The sequence below is a fragment of the Suncus etruscus genome, chromosome 12 (assembly GCF_024139225.1).
Source record: "Suncus etruscus isolate mSunEtr1 chromosome 12, mSunEtr1.pri.cur, whole genome shotgun sequence".
Taxonomy (NCBI): domain Eukaryota; kingdom Metazoa; phylum Chordata; class Mammalia; order Eulipotyphla; family Soricidae; genus Suncus; species Suncus etruscus.
This window is the reverse complement of record NC_064859.1, coordinates 64,737,266-64,762,903: the sequence shown is the minus strand read 5'-3', so window position 1 is coordinate 64,762,903 and position 25,638 is coordinate 64,737,266. Positions and strand designations below refer to the sequence as shown.

The 25,638-nt window shown below is 47.7% G+C and overlaps 1 protein-coding gene across 1 annotated transcript in view; it reads right to left on the bottom strand.

The window, feature by feature from the left end:
- Positions 1 to 277: 277 nt before the first annotated feature.
- TET3 (tet methylcytosine dioxygenase 3) overlaps positions 278 to 25,638 on the bottom strand; it is a 112,027-nt gene continuing 86,666 nt past the window's right edge. The window contains exons 5-11 of the mRNA XM_049784391.1: positions 22,983 to 23,076; positions 14,398 to 14,606; positions 12,309 to 12,459; positions 10,700 to 10,789; positions 9,960 to 10,097; positions 3,120 to 3,456; positions 278 to 2,535 (exon numbers count right to left, since the gene is read on the bottom strand). Of these exons, the coding sequence (XP_049640348.1) occupies positions 737 to 2,535; positions 3,120 to 3,456; positions 9,960 to 10,097; positions 10,700 to 10,789; positions 12,309 to 12,459; positions 14,398 to 14,606; positions 22,983 to 23,076 (2,818 nt within the window). The 3' untranslated portion in view covers positions 278 to 736. The remainder of the gene's footprint in view (positions 2,536 to 3,119; positions 3,457 to 9,959; positions 10,098 to 10,699; positions 10,790 to 12,308; positions 12,460 to 14,397; positions 14,607 to 22,982; positions 23,077 to 25,638) is intronic.

Sequence of the window (25,638 nt, the reverse complement as noted above, 5' to 3'; positions counted from 1 at the left end):
TCCAAGCTAGTGCTGGAAAAAGGGACCCCCGAGATGTTCTTTGACAGATTCTCCGATTCCGGAGAGGATAGAAGCCGTCCTGAGGATTACCTCCACGAGGGAAGGCAGGTCTGTGGGACTGACCAGACGGCTACAATCTGCCCAACAAGGGCCAGACGAAATCTCGTCAGCTCCCCAGGCCAGCTCGAGCGAGGGGCCCAGCACAACTGGGCCACAATGAGCATAGGTGGCCTTCCCCGCAGTTCCTGACCATGACTCTTGTTGCTTTAAAAAACAAAAACAAAAACCCAATAAATACATGTTTTAAATGGAATTTAAAACTACTCCTTTGTGAAAGTTTCTTTCCATTATTGTGATATACAAGGATAGAGTTTTAAAAACAAGAGAAAATAAAATCCTCCCTCCTCCCCGCCCCTTCCCCAGAACGAGGAGGTGGGATGAGGAAGAAACCAAGTGGAGATATAAATATTCAGATCACGAGAGAAGAAAAAAATAATCACCCGACAGCCGTAGTTTCTTCTTCAAAGTGCTGGGGGGAGACGGGGAGTGAAGGGGTTGGGGGGGGGCGGGTCAGTTCTGAGGTTTGGACCATAAATACATATATATGCATATCTATATATGTATGTATAGATGAAAAGACTTCTGCACCCCCAACCCGCCCCCCGGTGTGAGGGCAAAAGCACCACAGAGCAGCTCGGGCCGGGCCCGACGCTGAGGTACGCTGGCTCCCAGGCACCTAGATCCAGCGGCTGTAGGGGCCGGTGACCTTCGTATAGGCGTAGGAGGACACGGTGACCGCGGAGTCCGTGGGCACGGCCAGCGCTTGCCGAGTAGGCACGGCCCCCTTCTTCTCCTGATGCTGGGGTTCGGGCACCACGGCACCGCCCCACTTGCGCTTCTTCCCGTAGAGCTTGGCCTCTTGCTGCCCCAGGCCCAGACGGGCGGCCTCCTCCTGCCGGGCCCGCGCCCGCTCCGCCAGCTGCTTCATCTTGGCCTCCCAGAGCGCCAGCCCGTGGTTGGGCTGGTTGAGGTTCTTGTGCTGGTAGAAGACCAGCGAGATGCGGGTGGGGTGGCAGCGGTTGGGCTTCTTGAGAGGTGTGGTGGCGTGCAGCTCGCGGCGGGCGCACTCGATGAGGATGGAGCCGTGTGCCGGGGCCACGGCCACGCCGCCGATGTTCTCGTCCAGGAAGTTGTGTTCGCTGTCGGACCACAGCTCCTCCTCCTCCTCCTCCGCAGCCGCGACAGTCCCCGCGTCCTTCTCCTCCTTCACCACCACCCCCTTGGCGGGGGCCTCCTCTGCCGTCCCCTCCTCCAGGCTAAAGGGGTCCCACAGCTTCTCCTCCGACTTCAGGGCCCCAAAGAGCTTCTCCCCCGAGCCCAGGGGCATGCCGAAGGACTGCCAGGCCTTGTCCAGCTGGCTGGCCCCCGGCGTTGGAATCCTGCCCTCCTCGCCTTTCAGGGGGCTCCACAACTTGTCTTGGAACCCGGGACCGCCTTTCAGGGCGGAGTTGAAATCCCCTGCGGCCACCCCCCATGGCTTCTCTGCCGTCAGACTGGGCCCCGCCAAGGCCGAGGTGCCATTGCCGAACTTGCAAGGGCTCCACGCCTTGCCTCGGAGCCGCCCACCCGGCTGGGGGGCTGGCTGCTGCCCCTCTCCGGGGAAGAGCCCCCACTGGCTATCCGGGAAGTGGGAGGGGGTCAGGCAGCTGGACCCGAAAGAACCGAGCTTTTCGGGGATGAGGGTGGCGCTCTCCCCGGGAGGGAAACCACCCCAGCTGCTGCTCACACTGTTAGTCCTCTTTGGGGACATGCTTGGTGCTCCTGAGTACTGTCCCCAGAGGTGACTGGGTCCCCCATTCTGGGACACTCCAGGCGCAGGCGTTTTGCCCATCTTAGCAGTGTCTCTGGGTAAGGGTTCGGCCTGGACCACGGGGTCTACTGGCTCTTGCTTGATAGATCTGTTGAAGCAGTTGGAGCTCTGTGCAAAGGGAGAGGGGTCTCTGGACGCTGGGTGGATCTGGGGGGCCTTGGGAAGCAGGTATTCCTTGGGGCCTGGATAAGCAGGCTGCTGGTGGCGAGAAGTGGGGTGGTGGGTGTCTGTGGGCACAGCCTGGCCAGGCAGCTCGGCAAACTCAGCACCACCGTAGGCCGGGCTCAGGCTGTTGTGCAGAGCATGGAGGTCTGGCTTCTTCTCAAAACTGCCACTGCTGCCCCCGTGGCCCCAAGCACCGGGACCCAGGAACTGAGAAGAGAAGACAGGGTTGCTGGAGGGAAAGCCATAATAGCCAAAGGATGGAAGCGCGTACTTGGAGTGGAAGCCATTGACAGAGGGCAGGCCGGGCTGTGCATAGTAGGAGTGGTAGGAGTACACGCTGTTCATGCTGTAGGGGTCGGAGGGCCGGCAGCTGCCCAGCACCGAGTAGCTCTCCACCACTGCGTTGCCGCTGTACTTGAAGGAGCTGAAGTGGTTCTGGGGCTCCACCTTGACGGCAGGCTTCAGGCTCTGCTGTGACAATCCACCCTTCAGGGCCAGGCCTGGGAAAATGTCAGGGAAAATGGCCGGTTCAACCCCATGGAGAAGCAGCTCAGAGCCTGGGCTGCCTCTCCTGCAAAATCCCCCAAACCTTTGTGGAAGTAGTCCACATGGTGATGCCTCCCTCCCTGGTCAGGGACTGACATGGGGACAAAGGCCTGGCCATGAAAGCCGGGTCAGGTCCATCCACTGTGGTGTCCTTGTTACCTCCCCAGTGGCTGGAGAGGAAAGAGTAGAGCATGGGCTCTCCAGGGAGCTCCTTGTCTTGGCCTCCCCAGGCTGTCCAAAAGGCTGACCAGATGGCGAAGAGGCCCTGGTATTCCTCTATGACCTTGGGAAGGAGGGGCTGGAGTGACAGCACTGTGCATAGGGCATTTGCCTTGCATGCAAGGTGACCTGGGTTAAATTCCCAGCATCCTAAATGGTTTCCTGAGTATTGCCAGGAGAAACTCCTGAGTGCAGAGCTAGGAGTAAGCCCCAAGTGTTGCCAGGTATAACCCCTAAACAAAATAAAAATAAGAGAAGAAACAGGAAGGGAATTGTCCTGGGTCCCCACCCCCAGGGCGTCCTCTCTCCCGGCACATACCTGGGTCAGCAGGGATCCCGGTCAGCTCCAGGGCCTCCTGCTTGATCTTCTCGGGAGTGCTCAGCTTCTCCTTCTGAATCTTCTTCTTCTCGGCCGCTGCTTTTCTGGCTTCCAGCTGCCGCTGGCGGCATGACTTGGCTGGCTCCGGCAGGCGCCGCACCTCCCGGGGGAAGGCTGTGAGCACCTGGATGGCCCCGCTGCCCACCTTGGCATTCTGGTTCTCCTCACTGCCGAACTCGTCGGTGCTGGCCATCTTGTACAGGGGGAGCACATGCAGCTGCTCGTCCTCGGGGATTGTGCCCACACAGCGATTGTCTTCCTTGGTCAGGGTGCAGACCTATCCCAAGCAGAGAAGCGGGATGCATAGGCTGGAAGACACCTCGTACACATGTCCTTAGCCTTCCCCACATAGGTCCCATGTCACCACACTGACAGCCCTTTGTGTCCCCTCTAACTTGCTGAAGCAGCTAAACAATTTGTTCTGGTTCTGCATAAAGTAACCACACTTGGTGATAGCTCTTCAGCCCTTAAGCACCTCTACTGTCATTGCTTTCAATGATCCTAACAAGGCCAAGAGGGGATAAGAGCACAGGCCCAAGGTCCCCGTTCTGGTTAGGCATGGTCAATCAAGGTTGGGGCAGTGAGCACTTGCCCTCCAGCAGAGCACAGCCTGTAACACTGAGCAGAGCTCCACATCCCCATGGGCAGGACCTTACACCATGGCCACTCTCCTGCTCTGAACACTCAGTCACTGTTCACAGTTAAACACTTTCCCTCTTTATTAAAACTCTGTGTGCCAGTTGCAGAAAAACTAGGCCAGCAAAAAGAAAATAAAAATTATCTCCATAAATCCACCACTCGAAAATGATTACAGGGAACAGTCTAGTCACACACGCATACACACATACTCTGACAATTAACTAGAATCATATGGTTTCATAAAAACTTCATTTAACAGGTTTATTTTTTTGGGGGGGGGGGAAATCACACCCGGCGGTGTCCAGAGGTTACTCTTGGCTCTGCACTCAGAAATCTCTCCTGGCAGGCACAGGGAACCATGTAGAATGCCAGGATTCGAACCACGGTCAGTCCTGGATCGGCTGCATGCAAGGCAAACACCCTACCGCTGTGCTATCTCTCCAGCCCCCTCTTTAACAGCGTATTTTCTTATGCATTAAATATTTCCCCCTCGATCTGATTTAAAAGCTGCTGTTATTCTAAGAATGTGTTAATTCCTCATTATTATGACTACTTACACTTGACACTTGTTTCCAATTTTTCTTATAAATAATAACTCTTATCCTTTTAGCTACATTTCCTAAGATACTTATATCTCCTTAGGATAAACAGTGAAGCAGAATTGTAACTTACTACCAAACTCCTCTCCAACATGATTATTACATTTCTACTTATAAATGGCAAAATGTGAAGGTCTATTTTTCCTATACTTTAGCCAATAATCTTACAAAGCGTTTCTTAATCCTTTATGCTCATTATCAAATGCACTTCACTGCTACGTATACATCCTCTGGGTATACTGATGAGATTTTGGGTTATTTTTCTCCAAATTTACTCAGAGAGTAAACTTGCATTGACTATATTTTTTGTCCCTTGTTTCCTCCTCCCTTCTTTTTGGCTTTAAGGTCACACCTGATAGTGCTTGGGGGTCTTAGGCTACTCATGCTTGGGGGTCAAATTCAGGGTTCTGTGCAGTAGAGGAGACTGAACAGGAGCTTCCTACATGCGAACGTGCTCCTGCTCTTTGAGCCACCTCGACAGTCCTGACTAAGCTCTCTCATACTGTATATTCTTGATGTTTTAGCATTTGGGGCTTTGATCTTGAAGGGACCAGACCACCTTTCCCAGGGCTAGTTAATTCTTACAGAGAGCAAACCACATCCCTTCTTATATAACTGCTCAATCCATAGACCAAACCATCTCTTTTACCCAATTCTCACACAACAGCACTTTCCCTGCTGTAAGTCAGATAAGGGACAGCAGGGGTCCATATCCAATTCTGAACACACAGTTTACCAACCTGACTCATGTATCTCTTCTTATGAAATTCCCATTAAAGACTCTGACCTATATGCCACTTTACCCATCCATTCTTGACCATCTAAGGTACTTCTCTTCATGGCCCCGTTGGTATCGTGTACTCCCTTCCAAATGTCTGTGACTATACTTCATGCCTGGCATTTATTTCTTCAATTAAACAAAGCCTACCTATATCTAAATATAACCTCCTTCTTTTTGGGTGGTAAATTTTACTCTTTTGCATATTTCCATACTATTATCTTTTTTCATCATTAGAAAGCAAATTTTTGTGTATTAAGATTCAACACTTGGGGCCCGGAGAGATAGCACAGCGGCGTTTGCCTTGCAAGCAGCCGATCCAGGACCAAAGGTGATTGGTTCAAATCCCGGTGTCCCATATGGTCCCCCGTGCCTGCCAGGAGCTATTTCTGAGCAGACAGCCAGAAGTAACCCCTGAGCACTGCTGGGTGTGGCCCAAAAACAAAAAAAAAAAAAAAAAAAATTCAACACTTATTAAGCACAACTGCTTTCTATTTTATTTGTTTGCTTTTTGGGCTACCCCTGGCAATTCTCAGGAGTTACTCCTGCCTCTATACTCAGAGATCACTCCTGGTAGACTTTGTTTCATTTTGTTTGTTTGTTTTTGGGCCACATCTGTTGACGCTCAGGGTTACTCATGGCTATGTGCTCAGAAATTGCTCTTAGCTTGGGGGGACCATATGGGATGCCAGGAGATTGAACCACGGTTCGTCCTAGGCTAGTGCTTGCAAGGCAGACCTTACCTCTAGCACCACCACTCTGGCCCCACTCCTGGTAGACTTTGGGGACCATCTGGGACACTGAGGATCGAACCCAGGTTGGCCATGTGCAAGGCAAGCACCCTACCTGCTGTATAATTGGTCCAGCTCCACAATGCTGCTTTCTAGACTATATTGGCTGTTCCAATTTGACTAGGATGTTTTAATAGAAATTTTACCATCTAATAAAATCAGTGGAATCCCATTCTAATGAAATACATGAAGTCTGTCATTTATAGTTTCTCTTTCAGTGTCACTTCTACCAAGAGTCTCCTTCCCAGAGTGCACATGGATTTTACATGAACTGTCCTTGTCTGCTGTAGGGGTTTAACAGGCCACTAGACATATACATACCAAAAGCCCAATGTAATAAAGAGAGCAAAGGCAAAAAACAAAGAAAGATGGGAAATATTTTTCTAGAGATACAAATTTCAACAGTTACACTATCCTAGTTAAAAATTATTATGGGGCCGGAGAGATAGCATGGAGATAGGGCATTTGCTTTGAATGCAGAAGGACAGTGGTTCGAATCCCGGCATCCCATATGGTCCCCTGAGCCTGCCAGGAGCGATTTCTGAGCATAGAGCCAGGAGTAACCCCTGAGCACTGCCGGGCATGACCAAAATAAACAAAACAAAAAGTATTAGTAGTGGGCCAGAGAGATAGTACAGTGGTAGGGCATTTGCCTTGCATGTAGCTGATCCAGGATGAATGCTGGTTCGAATCCTGGCATCCTATATGGTCCCCTGTGCCTGCTAGGAGTGATTTCTGAGCGCAGATTCAGGAGTGATCCCTGAGCGCTGCCAGATGTGACCCAAAAACCAAACACATATACACACACAAATTATTAATAGTGTGGGGCCGAAGAGACAGCACAGTGGTAGGGCGTCTGCCTTGCATGCAACCAACCCACAGCACAGTGGTAGGGCGTCTGCCTTGCATGCAACCAACCCAGTACGGATGATGATTCAATTCCCAGCATCCCATATGGTCCCCCAAGCCTGCCAGGAGCAATTTCTAGGAGCAATTTCTGAGTACAGAGCCAGGAGTATCTCCTGAGCACCGCCAGGTGTGACCCAAAAACCAAAAAAAAAAAAAAATTTTTTTTTAGTCGTGAAGGACCAGAGTGATATAGCACAGCAGGTAGAGCATTTGCCCTGCACGCAGCTGACCCAGGTTTGACCTCTGATGATCCCCTATGATCCCCTGAACCTGCTAGGAGTGATTTCTGAGTGCAGAACCAGGAGTAACCCCTGGGCATTGCCAGGTGTGGCCCCAAAACAAAACAAAACAAATTATTAATAATGAGTAAAGGACATCAATAGGGGACTAAAAGAAATTTAAATGGGCCAGAAAAAAAATAGGAGAATTTCAACCTCTTTAAAAAAATACAAATTCATGGGGCCCGGATAGTTAGCACAGTGGCGTTTGCCTTGCAAGCAGCCGATCCAGGACCAAAGGTGGTTGGTTCGAATCCCGGTGTCCCATATGGTCCCCCATGCCTGCCAGGAGCTATTTCTGAGCAGACAGCCAGGAGTAACCCCTGAGTACCGCCGGGTGTGGCCCAAAAACCAAAAAAAAAAAAAAAAAAAAAAAAAAAAAGAATCTATTTATTGGGCCGGGAAGGTGGCGCTGGAGATAAGGTGTCTGCCTTGTAAGCGCTACCAAGGAACGGACCGCGGTTCGATCCCCCGGTGTCCCATATGGTCCCCCCAAGCCAGGGGCGATTTCTGAGCACATAGCCAGGAGTAACCCCTGAGCGTCAAACGGGTGTGGCCCAAAAACCAAAAAAAAAAAAAAAAAATACAAATTCAAAGGAAATTATAGGTTTGTTACTCAGGCAGAGAAAGACTACAAGGAATAAAGAAAAGCTGGTATAGATCAGGGGATTGGGAACTGTGGTACACAAGCCCAAGGGAATGATTCAGATATGAGAGAAGATAAAATCTTGTCTTTGCTCCAATGTAGATGAAACTAGAGGGGGTCATGTAAAGTGAAATAAAACAGAGAGAGAAGGAAAATGCCAGATGATCTCATACCTGGTACATAAAGAAACAAGGGATTAGGCAAAGGAAAACAAAACAAGACAACTAAAATGGGGTACTGGGTGGGGTCAGGGAAACAAATGGTGCTGGCAATATTAACCCTATTGTAAAAATATGTATTTTAGAGGCCAAAGCAATGGCACAGCAGTAGGGCATTTGCCTTGCACAGGGTTGACCCAGGACAGACTGCGATTCGATCCCGGCATCCCATATGGTCCGAGCTAGGAACAATTTCTGAGTGCTTAGAAAGGAGTAACCCCTAAGCGTGCACCCCAAAAATATATATGTATTTTAGATTCATTTAATGTTGCCTTGAAAAAAATCCTGTATGGCCAGGGAAATGGAATAAGAATGATTGCTAATAATTACGATAATATATAATATACAATATAATAATCATAATAAACAAAACTAAGAGCCTATGTCCAGACTTTCTCACCCAACAGTCCCCCTGGCAAAAAATAATTAAAAAAAAAAAAAGAGCCTGTGTCCTCACTTAGGCCTTCAGGGATCATCATATCACTTCATAGCTGTGTGTGATCAGCAATCAGAGGGGAAGGCAGGGAAGAGTTGTCCTGCAATAATGCATAGGTCAAAGCCATATATGCAAGGTCTAGAACAGATTGAAATACATCTAGAGCCACACAAAAAGCTGTCCACCATGTGTCCTTGAGTTAAGAAAGTCAGGTCAGGGCCTGGAGAGATAGCACAGCGGTGTTTGCCTTGCAAACAGCCGATCCAGGACCTAAGGTGGTTGGTTCGAATCCTGGTGTCCCATATGGTCCCCCGTGTCTGCCAGGAGCTACTTCTGAGCAGACAGCCAGGAGTGACCCCTGAGCACTGCCGGGTGTGGCCCAAAAACCAAAAAGAAAAAAAAAAATCAGGTCAGCAAACATCACATACTTAAATGCAACTCCATGGTCATAAAATATGCAGAGCTGTTGATACACAGATACATACATACAGCTGGGATTTCCTGCCATCTCATGGAAAGCTGCCCCCTGCTGCCCCTCCATGCTCATTCCTCTCTTCCCCTTGCTCTCTCATTCCAACACCCTGGCTACCGGTTGTTCTCAAACTGGCTGGTCCTTCTAGCTGGAGCTCCCTGTCTCAGGCCCTGCATCTCTTATGTGTCATCCGTGACTCAATTCAGGAGTCCCCTCCTCACGGAACCCTCTTCAATCACTTCATCCTCTAGAACACTTCCATCCTCTCCCTCCTTCCCTGGCAGTGTGCACCACTAGCACATATTAACATGCTGAAGCTGGCACTGCAATTTGTGTTAATTAAGCCATATTTGAGAGGGAGCCACTGGCGGTCTGTGCCAGCGACACTGTTAACACACACACACACACACACACACACACACACACAGAGAACTTTGTTGTTTATTCTCCAGAATCTAGAGCAATACACAAAGCACAGCAGGATTTTCAATCAACCTAAGTTTAACTGAAAATTAGAAGGGTGTTTGGATTGAAACCCACATATTCTTAGAGCGTAAGAACCATACTGAGAAAAACTGGGGGCTTCAGGTGCTAAAGAGAATACATTCTTTTGTTTCTGTTTCGGGGCCACATCTGAAAATGCTCAGGGGTCACTCTCCTGGTTCTGTCCTCAGAATTATTCCTGGCAGTGCTTGGGGAACCATATGGGATACCAGAGTTTGAACTTGGGTTGGCTGTATACAATACTGGCACTCGCTATATTATCTCTGCAGTCTCCAAGGGGACATTCTGCTACGTCGACTCAGGGCACAGAAACAAAGTCTGTCTGATCCACACCCTTGGGTGAGGTTTTCAGGAGCAGGGAGTCAGCAATCCCCACCCCCCATCCAGCCTTATGGGGATCCATCTCTTGCTCTTCCCAGCTCTGAGAAAGAACTTGGGTCCCTGCAACAGGCACACACTAGGTGATGATTCCCTCCTTGCCTCCCGAAACACTCCCCAGAGTCTATTTACCACTGTACACCCGTTGTAGAGGTTATGCTGGTCCTTATGGGCGTGGGCACAGAAATCCATGCAGGCCGTGACCCCCGAGAAGGGCCTCCCTTCCTTCAGCCCCAAGCGGCAGTCAATGGCAATTTCCTCATTGGTCACCTATGTGGACACCAAAGAGAGCTACAGTTGAGATGCAGTGGGAACAGCCCTGATTCTGTACCTGGGCCCGAGTCTTGGGGGAGGGAAGGCAGTTCAAGATCAGTCTCTGCACTTCAGCTGAGAGTGTTCCTGGCTATGGCCCCTGGAAACAACTTACTTCTGCGTAGTCCCCAGTTTTCCCACCTTGTCTGGAAGATGCAGCAGGCAGTAAACCAGAGAGGTGGGGGGATAGGCAGGGAGAAATAAAAGCGAGGAGCTTTTAGTGTGTGGCAAATAACGGTTATAAGGGGCTGGTGGGGAGGCAGAGGAGCATATGCCATAGTTGGTGGTGCTCAGGCTTATTCCTGATTGTGTCCAGGGATCACTTCTGGTAGTGCTTGAGGACTATATGAGATACTAGTGATCTAATGGGAGGATTGGCTGAATGCAAGAAATGAATCTCACTGCCATACTCTCTCCTCTACCCAAGAAAGGGCTTTTTTCAGAGAACTCCACAGATGCTCTCTGGCCAAGCCAAGGAGCTCATTGGGGCCCACTCTCCTGTCCCACAGTCTCAGAGAAATAAATAACAGGATGGCAGAGGAAGGTCCAAGATCCAGTACCTGGTTCTGGTAGGCCTGGGGAGCCAGTCGCTTGTAGAGGGGAGCAACTTCAGTGGCCAGGTCCTGGAAACTCTTCCGGAGCACTTCTTCCTGGAGAGAAGTGGAGAGAAGAGCAGTTACATGCCAGCCTGCAGATCACCAAGATGCAGCCTGGAGCAGGGCACAGAAACAAGGTCTGCTTGATCCACACACTTGGGTGAGGTTTTCAGGAGCAGGGTGCCAACAAAAGCTCCCCCTCCCCCCTGTCCCAGCCTTGTGGGAATCCATCTCTTGCTCCTTCCCAGCTCCGAGAAAGACCTCAGTCCCTACAGCAGGCACACTACAGGAACTCAGGCCAGAGCGAGTCTGAAAATGGAATGATGGAGATGTGGGACTTTGAGAATAGAACCTCTCTAGGTGTCAGCATAAGCAATGAATGGGAAGGGGCAGGAGAGGTGGCCAGGCCCAATGTTCCTGGTTCCTATAGTCAGAGTCCAGACTGCAAAGGCATTACACCTGGGAAGCCGATAACCTTGGGCCTACAGGCTATGCTATGTAGGCACCAAGCATGTAACAAGGATCTGGCTAGTTTACCCCAACAAGAAGACAGTAAGGGCCCACACAATGTGACAGATGTACAGAGTGTACATACATCCAGTGCCAGGTAGGACCAGCAATGCCTCAAAGTTCTGCAGGTCTCAAAGGTCCAAGACCAGAAGTCCCCTCTCCTACCTTTCCTAGCCAAGATCCTGACACAACAATAAAATTAAGTATGTGGGACCAGAGAGATAGTAAAGAGTATCAAGTAGCATGCAGCCAACTCCAATTCAAATCCCACCCCTCCCCACCAAGCGGGCACCTCCAGGAGTGATCTCTGAGCACAGTCAGGACTAAGCCCTGAGCACTACCCAATGTGGTTAAAGAAAACAAAATTAAAAAGCAAGCCAAAAAGTGTGCAATTTCTGGTGCACCAAAGCAATGTATGTGTTAACATCACAATTAAACTATGTTATGAACAGCATAACCAAGATCGTGCAATCTCTAATCCTGACCATCACAAAAAGAGAGCAGGGGGTAAAACTAAATGGAGGGGGAAAAAATCCCTAAAGAAGGTAATATTTAACAGTGAAGAAATAGTACAGTAGGCAAGTTGCCTTGCATACTGCCAACCTGGTTTTATCCCCTGTACCCCACCTGGTCCCAAGCCCCACTAGAAATGATCCCCAAGTATAGTAGTGTGGCTCAAAAAAAAAAAAAATTCAAATTCTGATGAGGATCTGGAGTGGGAAGAAGAGTGTGAGTTCTGGGCACATCTGTACTCCTGGCAGTGCTGTTAGGACCATGTGTTGCTGGATTTCAGACTGAGGCCTCCAAGCTTACAAAATCCTGATGAGGAATTTTAATATTGACCTCAAAGATACTGTTTTCAACTGGTAGAACCTGAAGTACCTGCGATTAAGTTTTCAGACATGACACCCTTTCACACATATACCTGCATAGCCCCCTTCACAGCAATGAGAGTTCACAGTCCACCTTCCACACACCCAGGTCAAGGGGTTCCAATCTGCCCCCTCCCACTGACTGTTAGGTGAGTGGAAAGGCCCTGTTGTTTCCTGTGAGCTCTGCTCACCTCTTTGGGGTTGTCCCCCGTGAGGCGGAACTTGCGGGGGGTCTTGCTTCGTGCATATTTGCAGCCGTTGAAGTACATGCTCCAGGAACAGCCAAAGGAGAAGGAGGCACCACAGGTGTTGGGGTCTTTGCCTTGGCAAGCGCAGGTCCGGCTGCAACACAAAGGACATGTTAGACAGATGGACGTAATGTCCCTGTGATCTGGAATCTTTCTCCAGGGGAGATGTAAAGAGACTGAGATATCCCTTTCAGGTCTCAATTCCTTTCCCAGATTTCCCTGAATGGAGAGAAAAAGGTCCAATCCTGAGCAGCATGATCTGTTCTCAACCCTAAGCCTGAAAGTCCAACTCAGAGTCTGTTTCTGGAATGTGTACATGGGTTGTTGGAGTTAAATGGGAAAGAATTTAGGACCAGGAGACAGTCATCATGTGAAGCATATATTTTGCATGCAGGGGCCCCAAGTTTGATCCCTGGCACCATCTAGTCCCAAGCACAATTAGGAGGAACCAAACAACCGCACAGAGCCCGAAATAACTCCTAAGCACTGCTGGATGTAGCCCTCAAACGAACATCTAGTTGAAAATCCATTAAGGTTTATCTAAGCCTTAACACTAACATCTTTATCAATGTAGGCATGAGGCACACAAGCAAGGAAAGAATATGAACCACAGGGTTTAACTACCTCAGCTTCTTATAGGCCCAGACATGGACAGAACTTTAAGCAAATAAACACTGATACTGAAATTCAAGGTTTAATATAGTGATGCCGTCTCGGACCACCAGTGGCTCACACCTTATATGGCTTAATTAACACAAATTGCAGTGCTAGATATCAACATGCTAATAAAATCTGGAAAAGGTGCCAGAGAGACACCAGCAGTTAAGGCTCTTGCCTTGCATGTGGGTGATCCAGGTTTCATCCCCAGCATCCTATATGGTCACTTGAGCACTGCCAGGAGTGATTCCTGAGTGCAGAGCCTGGTGTAACCCTTAAGAATTGCCTAGTATGACCCCAGAACAAAACAAACACAACAAATCTGGAAAATACTGAAATGTTATCAGTAATTAAACCAATTGGGTGGAAGAGTTTTTAACAACTAGAAGAAAAGAACTGACCTCACCAGAGAGGACACCAGAAGCATTGTTTGAAGTAAGAGCTAGACTGAGAAGGCCACACATGCAGTGTGTTTCTATTTATATAATGTTCAAGCTAAGGAACAGGAAGCAAGATTGGTGATTGCTGGGGGTGGGGTGGGGTTGGAAGGGCTTGCCAATTAAAGGGCAAAGGAAAAATATGGGGGGGATGATGGAATCAAGCAGCTTGGTTATGTGGTAATAGCTTCGTAACTGTAAACATGCAAAACACTTCAAACTGTAAACTTTAAAAGGACAAATCTTTGAAAGAATAAAAGCAGGCAACTTGTAGCAACATCGATGAAATTAGAGAACATTAATGCTGAGTAAAGTCAGTCAGATGGAAAGGGACAACTACAAGTTGATTGCTTTTATATGTAGGACTTAGATATGCACAGTAATCCAGAAACAAAGATTCAAAGTCTACATAATGGGAGAACTGACCCACCACTGGCTCACATAATGTGAGAACCCACTGACAACTGAGTCAAGGGAGAAAAGGGAAGAAAGAGAGAGAGAGTTGGATCCACTGGTGCTAGGTGTGGTGTTGAAATTATCTATGAGAAACTAATAATATTGTAAGCCAAAAATAAATAAAAAGTAAAAATAAAGTAAGTACATTATTTACCTTTTGAAAAAATTTTTAAGATTAAATTTTCATTTCAAGTAAATATACTGTCTTTTTAAATGGTGGGGGACATTATGTGGGAAGACTCATGAACACCACTGATGCTTCTATTTTCTACTTGTAAGGTACTCAAACTTGGCTATATCAATAAAGCAAACCAAGCCAAGTCAACAGCTCACTGCAGGCTGATGAGTTGCTGGGTAAGTGCCTGTCCCCTATGGCCCTCATTCTGCAGGGCAGTGGGGGTTTAGATGGGTTGAGTACCCTTCCTGCACTTGCCTGTGTGGAGACCCACCATTCTCCCTTTGCCAGCAGACCCCACACGTACTCATCATTGAGGCCACATCTCCTGCTGGTGGGGTTTCCATACTTCCGGAGGGTGTCAGTGAGCTCCTGGTAGAGGGTGTCTCCCAGGCTTCGGGGGATGCCCTCCCAGGCCAGGATGAGAATGACGATCACAGCGTTCTGGCAGTGGTGGCCTGCCCGGTGCCGCACCAGGCAGAGCAGCTTCTCCTCCAACGTGTGCCTGCGAATCACCTGCAAGAGGGAAGGGCAAGGGGCTGTGATGACCAGGACCAAGCACCCATCTTCTCTGGCAGATGCTACATGCCCCTCACTGCTGCGGCACAGAATTGGGCATGCAGGTCAATAGGGCAGTGTCCTGGGGTATCACACTCTGACAATTTCCACCATGCAGGTGAAGAGATGGTTAAAATGAGGAAAGGGCAAAAAAAAAAAAAAGTTATTTTTTCTAAAGCTAATTAAAAATAACTGCACATCAAAATTATTAATTTAGGTTAATATTTCTATAGACTTAAGAGTTAATGTATAAGAAAGAACCAGAACAAAAGCATAGTGAGCGGGGCATTTGCCTTGCATGAGGCCCACCCAAGTTCTAACCCCGGCATTCCATATGGTCCCCCAAGTCCACCAGGAGTAATTCCAGAGCACAGAGCCAGGAGTAACTCCTGAGCACAGTCAGATGTGGCTCCACCTTCAAACAAAAAAAAACAAAACAAAAGAAAAAACCAGTAGGCCAGGGGCTGTGAAATAGTACAGCAGTTAGGATACATGCAAATCATGTACCTGACCCAAGGTCCCAGCACAAGGTATCCTAAGCATCACTAAGTGCGGATGTGAGGTTCCCCACCCCCACTGGAGTGGTCCAAGTATCCCTAGTACTGCAAGGCCCAAACATATGAGCATCCTTGGGCTCTCACACTGAACCACCAGCTCAGTGGGCCAAGAATAGCTGGTGGGGCCCATAGAGCTCCTGACACCATCAGGGTGGTCCCAAAAGGAAAATAAAACAACAAGGAGGCTTAATATACTTGGAGTTTCTTTTCAGTCCTAGAACCTTTAAAAAGAGGATGCCACATATCTCTGTTTCTGGTTATGGATCATCGGTGTAATAGGAAAGTTGTGAGCAGCTCCTCAAAAAGCTTAATAGGGGCTAGAGCGGTGGCACAAGATGTAGGGCATTTGCCTTGCATGCGGCTAACCTAGGATGGACCGAGGTTCGATCCCCTACCATCCCATATGGTCCCCAGGAGCAATTTCTGAGTACATAGCCAAGAGTAATCCCTGAGTGTCACTGGGTGTGGCCCAAAAACCAAAAAAAAAAAAAAAAAAAAAAAAAATAGGGGCCAGAGAGATAGCATGGAGGTAAGGCATTTGCCTTTCATGCAGAAGGACGGTGTTTCGAATCCCAGCATCCCATATGGTCTCTCGTGCCTGCCAGGGGTGATTTCTGAGCATAGAGCCAGAAGTAATCCCTGAGCACTGCCAGGTGTGACCCAAAAACAAACAAACAAAAAAATAATAAAAAATAAAAAATAAATAGATGGTCCAGGATATTCTATATAAAGGACATCTACCCTCAGAGGAGACAGAGCAGGAGGGACTCAGGAACATGCCAGACTAATGTCCGCTGCAGCCTAATTTTCAACTAAAAGGAAAGTACAAACCAAGGGCTAAGCAACCACTCACTGAATAGACAAAGTCAATATATCCATACAAAGTCCCATTGTTCAATCTTAAAATGGAATAAAAATTCTGACATTTTTGTCACATGAAAATAGGATGCAAATTGAAATAAGTCAGATACTAAGATGTGACCAATTCAAAGACAAAGAGTAAATAGAGATTATCTGGGTCTGAGCGGGAGGATAGAATAGAAAAAAGTTAACTTACTGGGTACAGAGTTTCAGTGCCAGACAATGAAAAAGTTTTTAAAATACATCATGTCACTTATTGTACAAGAAAGGCATATAGGGGCCGGGAAGGTGGCGCTACAGGTTAGGTGTCTGCCTTGCAAGCAGATGGACCGCGGTTCGATCCCCCGGTGTCCCATATGGTCCCCCCAAGCCAGGGGTGATTTCTGAATGCATAGCCAGGAGTAACCCCTGAGCGTCAAACGGGTGTGGCCCAAAAACCAAAAAAAAAGAAAGGCATATAAGGGCCAGAGCAATAGTACAGAGCTGTAGGGCGTTTACCTTGCACTCAGCTGACTCAGAATGGACCCGGGTTCAATTCCTGGCATCCCATATAGGTCCCCTGAGCCTGCCAGGAGCAATTTCTGAGCACAGAGCCAGGAGTAACCCTGAGCATCGCTGGGTATGCCCCTCAAAAAAAGAATGGCATATAGTAGATACCTCTAATAATACATTTAAAAATGGTTCAGATAAAACTGAAAAATTAAGATCTAAGCTACAACTGCCAAACTTCGTAATGCAATCAAAGTGGGAGGCAGGGGTTGCAGACGGGGGAGGGTGTGGATTATGGGAGCATTGGTGAAGGGAAAGGTGTTGAAATATTAGACACCTAAAATTCAACTATCAATAACTTTTAAATCATGGTTCTTTAACCAAATAAAAATATTATTTAGGGGCCAGAGTGATAGCACAGAGGTAGGGTGTTTGCCTTGCAGGCAGCTATCGGTTCCAGTCCCAGCATCCCATATGGTCCCCCGAGTCTGCCAAGGATCAATTTCTGAGTGCAGAGCCAGGAGTAATCCCTGAGTACCACTGGGTATGACCCAAAAGCAAACTAACAGAAATTTTAAGTGACAAGTTTCATGTTGTCATACTTTTTTTTTTTTAAATAAAATCTTTATTTAAGCACCATGATTACAAGCATGATTGTAGTTGGGTTTCAGTCATAAACAAAATACCCCCCTTCACCATTTTAACAAGGTTTTAACAAATGAACAATGTTCTTCAACACTCTCCCCTTGTCCCACCCCCAACCCCGAACCATTGAACATTTTGTTGTTGTTGTTGTTGTTCATACCCAGCAGTGCTCAGGGGTTACTCCTGGCTCTGCACTCAAAAATCGCTCCTCGCAGGCACAGGAGACCATATAGGATGCCAGGATTCAAACCACCATCTCTCCAGGATTGGCTACATGCAAGGCAAATGCCCTACCACTGTGCTATCTCTCCAGCCCTGAACTGTATACTTTAAATGGGTGAGCTGTTATGTGGGTTGTACCACAATGTGGCCAGAGAGAGACAATGGCTCTGGCCAGGTCACTGCTCTGCTCCAGCTTCGCAAACTGGTCACAACTCCCAAAAGACATTTCAAGGCCAAGCATCTGGTAGCTGGTGAATGAGGCGGCTGAATCTTCCCCTAGTGACTCTATGATGACAAGGGTCAGTGGAAAAGCAGAGAGGCGGGTGCACTGGGAAGGACTTTGAGGGACTGGCTGAGGATGGGGGAGGACATGGGTTTCCCACAAAAGACTGCAAGCAGGGACTTATGTAAAACATCTCCTGCCTTAGAAAAGGGGGCAGTAGATGGTTAAGATAAGGGAGAGATGGGAAGACCACTGATGTGACAAGCCAAAATGGATCAAATTCTGAAACTCATCAGCAATGGGAAAGAGACAGAAGCAACAGCTTCCAAAGGTATTTAGAGGAAGTCACAGAGTGACAAGGACAAGTCTGCAATCACCTACATGGTGTGTAGTACTGGGCAGTGAGTGTGGTTACTGGGCAGGATGAACAAGCTGAAGTCCCAAGATGCCATTATTTCTTTTTTTTTTTTTTTTTTGTTTTTTTTTGTTTTTGGGCCACACCCGTTTGATGCTCAGGGGTTACTCCTGGCTATGCGCTCAGAAATCACTCCTGGCTTGGGGAGACCATATGGGACGCCGGGGGATCGAACCGTGGTCCGTCCTATGCTAGCGCTTGCAAGGCAAACACCTTACCTCTAGCACCACCTCTCCGGCCCCAGATGCCATTATTTCTAGGAGGCCCCATTAGGTTGGGCCATGAGCACCTCAGAGTCTCGGGAGAATGTGAAAAGGGAAAACAGGCTAGGAACCATGATTACATAAAGGGGAATAGGATGGACCCCATCTGCCCTTCCAAGGGATCAAGTCAGGTCTTTCCTCTAACTGCTGCCAGTTGGGTGGAGTGGGGTGGGGCAATCAATAGACTGTCCAGTATAGCAACTTCAAATTTGCAGAAGAGAAATCCAGATTTTTCGCATGTAATACCCCGTTAGAAGATGTGTGCAACCTGGGGCTGAAGAGGTGGCGCTAGAGGTAAGGTGTCTGTCTGCCTTGCAAGAGTTAGCGTAGGACAGACCAAGTTTCGATCCCCCGGCGTCCCATATGGTCCCCCCAAGCCAGGAGCAATTTCTGGGCATATAGCCAGGAGTAACCCCTGAGTATCAAACAGGTGTGGCCCAAAAAAAACAAAAAAGCAAACAAACAAATAAAAAATGGGGCCGGCGAGGTGGCGCTAGAGGTAAGGTGTCTGCCTTGAAAGCGCTAGCCAAGGAAGGACCACAGTTCGATCCCCCAACGTCCCATATTGTCCCCCTAAGCCAGGGGCAATTTCTGAGCGCTTAGCCAGGAGTAACCCCTGAGCATCAAATGGGTGTGGCCCGAAAAACAAACAATAAAACAAACAAAAAAAAGATGTGAACAACCAAATTTAGTTTGTTTTCATTGTGGTAGAGCAGAAGACAAATCGTACCATTTTAATCACTTTTATTTTGGTTTGGGGGCCACACCCAGTGACGCTCAGGGGTTACTCCTTGCTATGCGCTCAGAAATCGCTCCTGGCTTAGAGGACCATATGGGATGCCAGAATTCGAGCCACAGTCCATTCTAGGCTAGCACGGGCAAGGCAGACACCTTACTGCTTGTGCCACCGCTCCACCCCTCCACCATTTTAATCACTTTTAAAATGTGCTGCTTGTGGCACTGAATATGTTTACATCATTGTGAAAGCATACCAGAACTTCCCCTCTTCCCGAACAGAAACTACACCTCTAACCACATGCAGCCTCCTCTGTGCCTCCTCTCCCCACCCCTAGTCCATGGCACCCATAAATATTCTACTTTGTTTCGATTACTTTGACTCATTGAGATGCTTCCTGAAGGGGACCTGGACATCTAGCTCTTGTCTTCCTGTAACTGTCTCATTTCGCATATAATGTCCTCAAGGTTCAGTTCTTCATGTGATAAAATTTCCTGCAAAATATTACAGGGCACTTTGCAACTGAAACAAAAACCCATCTCTGGGGCACACGTTCCTACTCTGTCTAAGCCATATCAGAAAGCTGCCTCCCCAAAAAGCAACATTTCTGAAGATGTTCTGGGAAATCAATAAGACACCAACATGCCAGTAACTGGAATGCCAAGCTAGAACTCTGGTGTAGACCCAGCTTCTTACATATGGGCACCACACCTATTGCTGGGACTGCAAAGCCATTTCAGACCTTAGTGCCAGCCTCTGTTCAGAGACTGGGGAAGCTCACCTGCTTTCTAAGCTCACAAGATATGGACTCAGTCTCATCTTTTTTAGTTCATACTTCCTGAGTGACAAATGTATACTGGGCACAAGCAGATAGCCATGTGATTGTGAAAAGAAACCAAAGAGCTGGGGACATGGGATGTGGCTCAGTGATAGAGCACTTGACTGGAATGTGTGAGGTCCTACATTCAATCCCCAGCACCACCTAAAAAACCCAACTGGATGGATGCAACAGAGGAGTTGCCACACATACATTGTAAAATAAGCAAGACCAAATGTACAAAGGTCAAAGGCCAACAGAAGGCAGTGAGACACCAACACCTGAGACAGCAACAGAGATGGTTCATTCAATTCCATCAAATAATCAAACATCTCACATCAAACCCACAGCAGCCAACAGAAACCAAAAACTCTCCTATATTTCTATCCTTGGTACCTGATTCCAACCCCTGGGGCATCTCTACCAGCCTTTCAGACAGATACCTGCTTCTGATTTCTGTTTTCTGTTTTCTGTTACTAGGCCAGCTCTTCTACCAAAAGTACATTTTTGCTGGCCACAGTTCCTCTGGGATGCCCCTATGTAGTCCAAGCCTTGAGAATACCAGGTGGGCCACTCTCTTACTTCCATTCTTAGTGACTTCCATATTCCACACAGGCTTCCTTAGTCACCAGAGTGTCTTCTAGATCACCTCATGGCTTCCCTAGATCATTCTCTCGTCACACATTCACCAGCACCCATGACACAGTTCATCTCTATCTTCCAAGAGTCTGGCTAGTCAACTCTAGAATTTGACACTGCCTTTAGCAGAATGTCTGCCCCAAATTTTAATCATTAACTTTGGTTGGAAAAGAAAACACAGGCTCAAGACAGGTTCACACATTGCTATTGGTCCACAAGTATAAAAGATTGAGAACCACTAGCCTACAGTCATGGTTAAACCTGCAAGTGTGAGCTCTATGTGCAGTCCTAGTGCTGTCTGCAGGTTGCCACATAATGCCACACATCTGTGCCCACAGATACTATCCAGGCTCCTGATGCCATGCTGTCATCCAGGACAAGCTTCCTAGGCATCTCTGGGTCACTTTCCCGGGGGCCGAGGGTGCAGGGAAAGGAAACACTTCTCCCTTCTCCAACTTCCAGGGGGGTATAACTCTTTAGGAGAACCTCATCACCAAAGTACATTGGGAATTTGGTAGGCAAAAACAAACAAATAAAGTAAATAACCGGAAAAGCAGCCACCTGTCACTATAAAGAGACAGAAAAGAAACACCCACAATTTTTCTGAGTTCTATGACAGAGGTTCTCAAACTTATCTGACCTACTGCCCCTTTCTAGGAAAAAAAAAAAATCATTCAGTAAGCCTAGAAAAATCTACCTTTAAGGGAACAAGTAGAAAGCACCTTTCCTGTACAACTCTACCCACGATAGTGTGGATGGACCTTGTGTCCCCCAGGGGGCGACATTGCCCATACAGGAATACACATCAATTAACCACCATTTGCTCTTTTTTAAAAAATGGTTTCTTGCTCTCACTCAGGAGATGGCTCAAAGTGCAGGAGTAAGTGCTTTGCCTGCTGGAGTCCAGAGTTCACCTGGGGCCCTGAAGACCATCAGGAGTAGCCTCCAAATACCTCCTGATAGGCTCAGAATCCAAAACACTTTCTTCTCTTTTATATCCTGGCTCGTCAGAAATGAATTTTCTACCTTCGCAGTGCATTTCAAAGCAGACATCACTCCCACATCTCAGTGGCTCTTGCCAGCAGTTCCATCCTATCTTTTGACCAAGTGTACTAAGTTAAGTATGCTTTGCTCTGGCATCTGCCTGCAGACCCTGGGAGCTGTGCACAGAGTTCATCTCCTCCATCATCTGCCTCCTTCTCCTACTCTTCCTCAGTGCCTCCCTCTTCTACCCCACAAGTCTTCCAAGAGAGCAGAGACAGACACAGGCTTGGTGAAGGATTAAGGATCAGTGCTTTTCCAGACATATTCAGGAACTGAACAACCACATGCTTTTCCTCGATGTCAACCATGGAGCTTACTCTTTTCATTCCCTGAGATGTCACTTTTCCCTAAGTTACAAAAGTTCTCCCACTCCAGCTGTGCCCAAAGAGCTTGTTTCCTGCCCAAGATTCTGACAGTTACACAATTCACAAGAGAAAGGGGAGATGTTATTTCCCTGATGGCTTACTGTAGGTGAAACCTCTTCTTCCCGATCAGCTACAGACAAACTCCTAAGTCTATTGCTTCAAGGACTATCTTGCAGAGAGGTGGGACAAACTGTTGTTTTCTACCTCTGAAAGCTGGTGGCTTCAGAATCGTCCCTGTCTATAGTCCTGCAATGTAAACTGAAAGTGCTACAATAAGATCCTTGAAGGTTTAGATTCCCCCATACTCTCTCAGCTCACATTCACCTACTTTAGGTAACTTCTCCTAAATTCCCTCAGTTCAGGCCTAGCTCCAAAACTCAAACATTAAGAATGCCTCAGAGTGTTGAATCTCAGCCACTTAAGTCCCCACAATTTTATCTCATGTGTCCCATCAGAAACAGCCTCATCACAGGGCTGGAGCCTTATACTGGTGGGAGAGATACCCCCACAGATCTCCCCATATGCAGCCCTTGAGAACACTGGGCACTCAGCCTGCAGAAGCAGTTCTAAGGATCCCCACAGAGAAAAGGCAAGGTCAGGAACCTCATACTGATGAGGTCGGGGTCTGAGTCACTGAGGGGCTCTGTCAAACACTCGGGCTGCCGATAACAGACAGATGCTCAGAAGCAAGAAAAAGGCAAGGCTGGTCTCCGACCCTGCCCAGAGGTCTGGCCTCTTCCGGACAGGAGACAGAGACACGGGCATCTCTGTGGCACATGGAGGGGAAGAGGCGTCAAGCAGTCTGCAGTGGGGCCCGGCTCTGTAAGATAACATCGCCGGCTTCCCCCGTCCTGCCCCAGTGCTGGCCCATGGAGACAGCATGAGCCCTGCACTGGGACTGGAGCAGTTCCAGGCCAGTTCAGGCCACTAGGGCTGGCATTCACAACAGGATGAGAAGAGACAGCAGAGGAGATGAACTTAGCTAAGCAAGCACCAGCTGTGGGCGGTGCAGGGATCTTCTCCCAGATGAGGACTCATGGAGGAAGAGGAGCACTTACCCACTTTGCAATGGGGCAACCCCGTGAGCTCTTCCCTTCCTTCCCCGTGTAGATGACCTTCTCGATCCGGATGGCTTTCCCCTTCTCTCCATACCTGGAGATGGATAATAGAAGGAGACATTAAGCACAGTGGAAGCCTAAAGGAGAACAAGTGGTAGGGATGCTCAGTTTGGGTTTCGAGTAACTGAGTGCAACAGAAAGTGCAGGGGAAGGTTGAACATTATCCTGTGCTCAGAGTGTCTGGGGACACAGAGGCCACATACGGGCTTCCAGGCACTTTGCTCCAGCCGCACCACCTCGGTCCCAAGGCAGAGGTACAGGTTAAGTGCACCCAGCTGCCATGAAGTCACTTCAACCTGAGGCTAACACAGGCCCTTTGGACCCAGTTCTGCCACTCAGTAGCCCTCAGGGTTGGTTATTTATAAATTCAATGAATAAAAGAAATTAAGTGGGGGAAACCCTTATTGTTCTCTTTCAACAATCCCCAGCTGACATTCAAACACAATGAGGACAAAGGCTGGCTCCCAGATTCCCTGGCAGTCAAAACAATGCTCTCCACACACACTTAGAACACACACCAGCCCTGACCCACACGTGCAAGGGACCAAGACCATCTAGTAGCCATGCTACCAGCAGAGGACACTGAACAAAGGCCTCACAGGGGTGCTGTCCTCAACGAGGACATGAGCAACAGAAGCTAGAAGGAGGAGAGCCTGGGAGTGAGAGGCCACCCAGCCACTTTCTCACTACCAGACTTCTCTGAGCTCTAGTCTCCGTGTCAGAAAGAGAGAGAAAATGGTTCGTACGTCCTGGACCTGGAAAAAGATCAAATGACATAATCCATAGGGAGTGCATTATTTAAAGTGCTTTGAAGTTCCTGGCATGAGGGAAGAGCCTAGTAATTATTCCTAATAATGTACACAGTCATCCGACTGAATTATTTTTAATAGCACATAACCGTCTCATCTGCAAATAATGACCCTTGACCACCCCCTCTTTCCCGCTCACTTTGCCTGTTGCAGCCTCCTGTACTGTCCTGGCCAGTGCAGCCACAGGCCTGCAGGGCTCTCCTGCTCCCTCACTTCATTGAACTGTGTCCAACAGTTAGTTCATCACTGAGCATGAAACTAGCTGGCTTGGATTGATGCAGCAACTTTCTAATTTGAAGGGTTCTTCTATGGAACTCCTGTTCTGAGGACGTTTACTTTTTTTTTTTTAATGATTCTACTTTTCAATACATTTTTAGCACCAAAGGAGACAGATGAATTACTGAATGGATTTCCCCGTTGGCTCAATTATCATGGTATGCTTGCTTAACAAACTGTCAAACTATCTTTGTAGTTTTTAAGTGAATCCAATTTGATGGTGGCATATTATTTTAACATGATACTTAACTGAGAGGAATGTTATCTTAGTTACTGCAGTTTTTATCTCATTCACTCTGCCTCTAAGAATTTCCACCTAAGAAATACACCAAGATTTAGGAACAAGATATTCATTGTTGCTTTAACAAAAGTCAGTAACAACTTAAATACTTAGTATAGAACAAGCTAAATCCAGCATATTTTCATATAACAAAAAATGATGTATCCATTAAGAAGTCTTTGGCACGGCCCTGAGAGACAAAGGCTGAAGCACACACCCCCTTTGCAGGCACATTACTCCCTGGCAAGGAATGATCCTGAACTGCTGAGTGTGATCCACAAGCTATGAGCTAGGAAAAGCCCCGACTCCTGGCGAAATGTGGCCACCAAATAAAAATATTTTAACATTAAAAAAAATTGGGGGGGGGGGGAGAGATAGCACAGCGGCGTTTGCCTTGCAAGCAGCCGATTCAGGACCAAAGGTGGTTGGTTCGAATCCCGGTGTCCCATATGGTCCCCCATGCCTGCCAGGAGCTATTTCTGAGCAGACAGCCAGGAGTCGGGTGTGGCCCAAAAACCAAAAACCAAAACAAAAAATATTTTTTTTTAATTTGATATAATTTTAGGTAACAAAATAAAGAAAAAAATTTTTTTTTGGTTTTTGGGTCACACCCGGCAGCGCTCATGGGTTACTCCTGGCTCTTTGCTCAGAAATCGTCCCTGGCAGGCACAGGGGATCATATGGGATGCCAGGATTCGAACCACCATCCTTCTGCATGAAAGGCAAATGCCCTACCTCCATGCTGTCCCTCCAGCCCCCCACAAAATGAAGAAATTAAGTTTGGGGAAAGTAGCTGCAAACTGTGGGTTTATAGCTAATTTCACCTAGTACATATAAGTCCTTCATATGTGTATACACTTTTTGTAAAGACAGGAAAAAATAAAAGGTAAGCATTAAACTGAAAAAGAATTTTTTTCTTCTGGGAAGAATAAATGCTAGAGAGTTTCATTCACTCTAGGCTTTTGTAAAGGTTTTTGGGGGAGGTGGGTTTTTGTTTCTGTCTTAGAGGTGTCTTTTGTTACTGGAAAAGAAAACAGTATTTTTTAAGTGCTGAGCTAAGGTTTCACTGACTTCAGTGTTCTCTATTTCACTCAAGATCCTAAAGAAGGGGCAAAGTGTGTTTGATAATGACCATATTAAAATTTGAAGGCCACACAGAACCTTGCAGAATATGTCTGAGACGACTCTGAGGAGTTTCTGTAGCATGGGCTGGTGCAAGAGGCCAAGACCA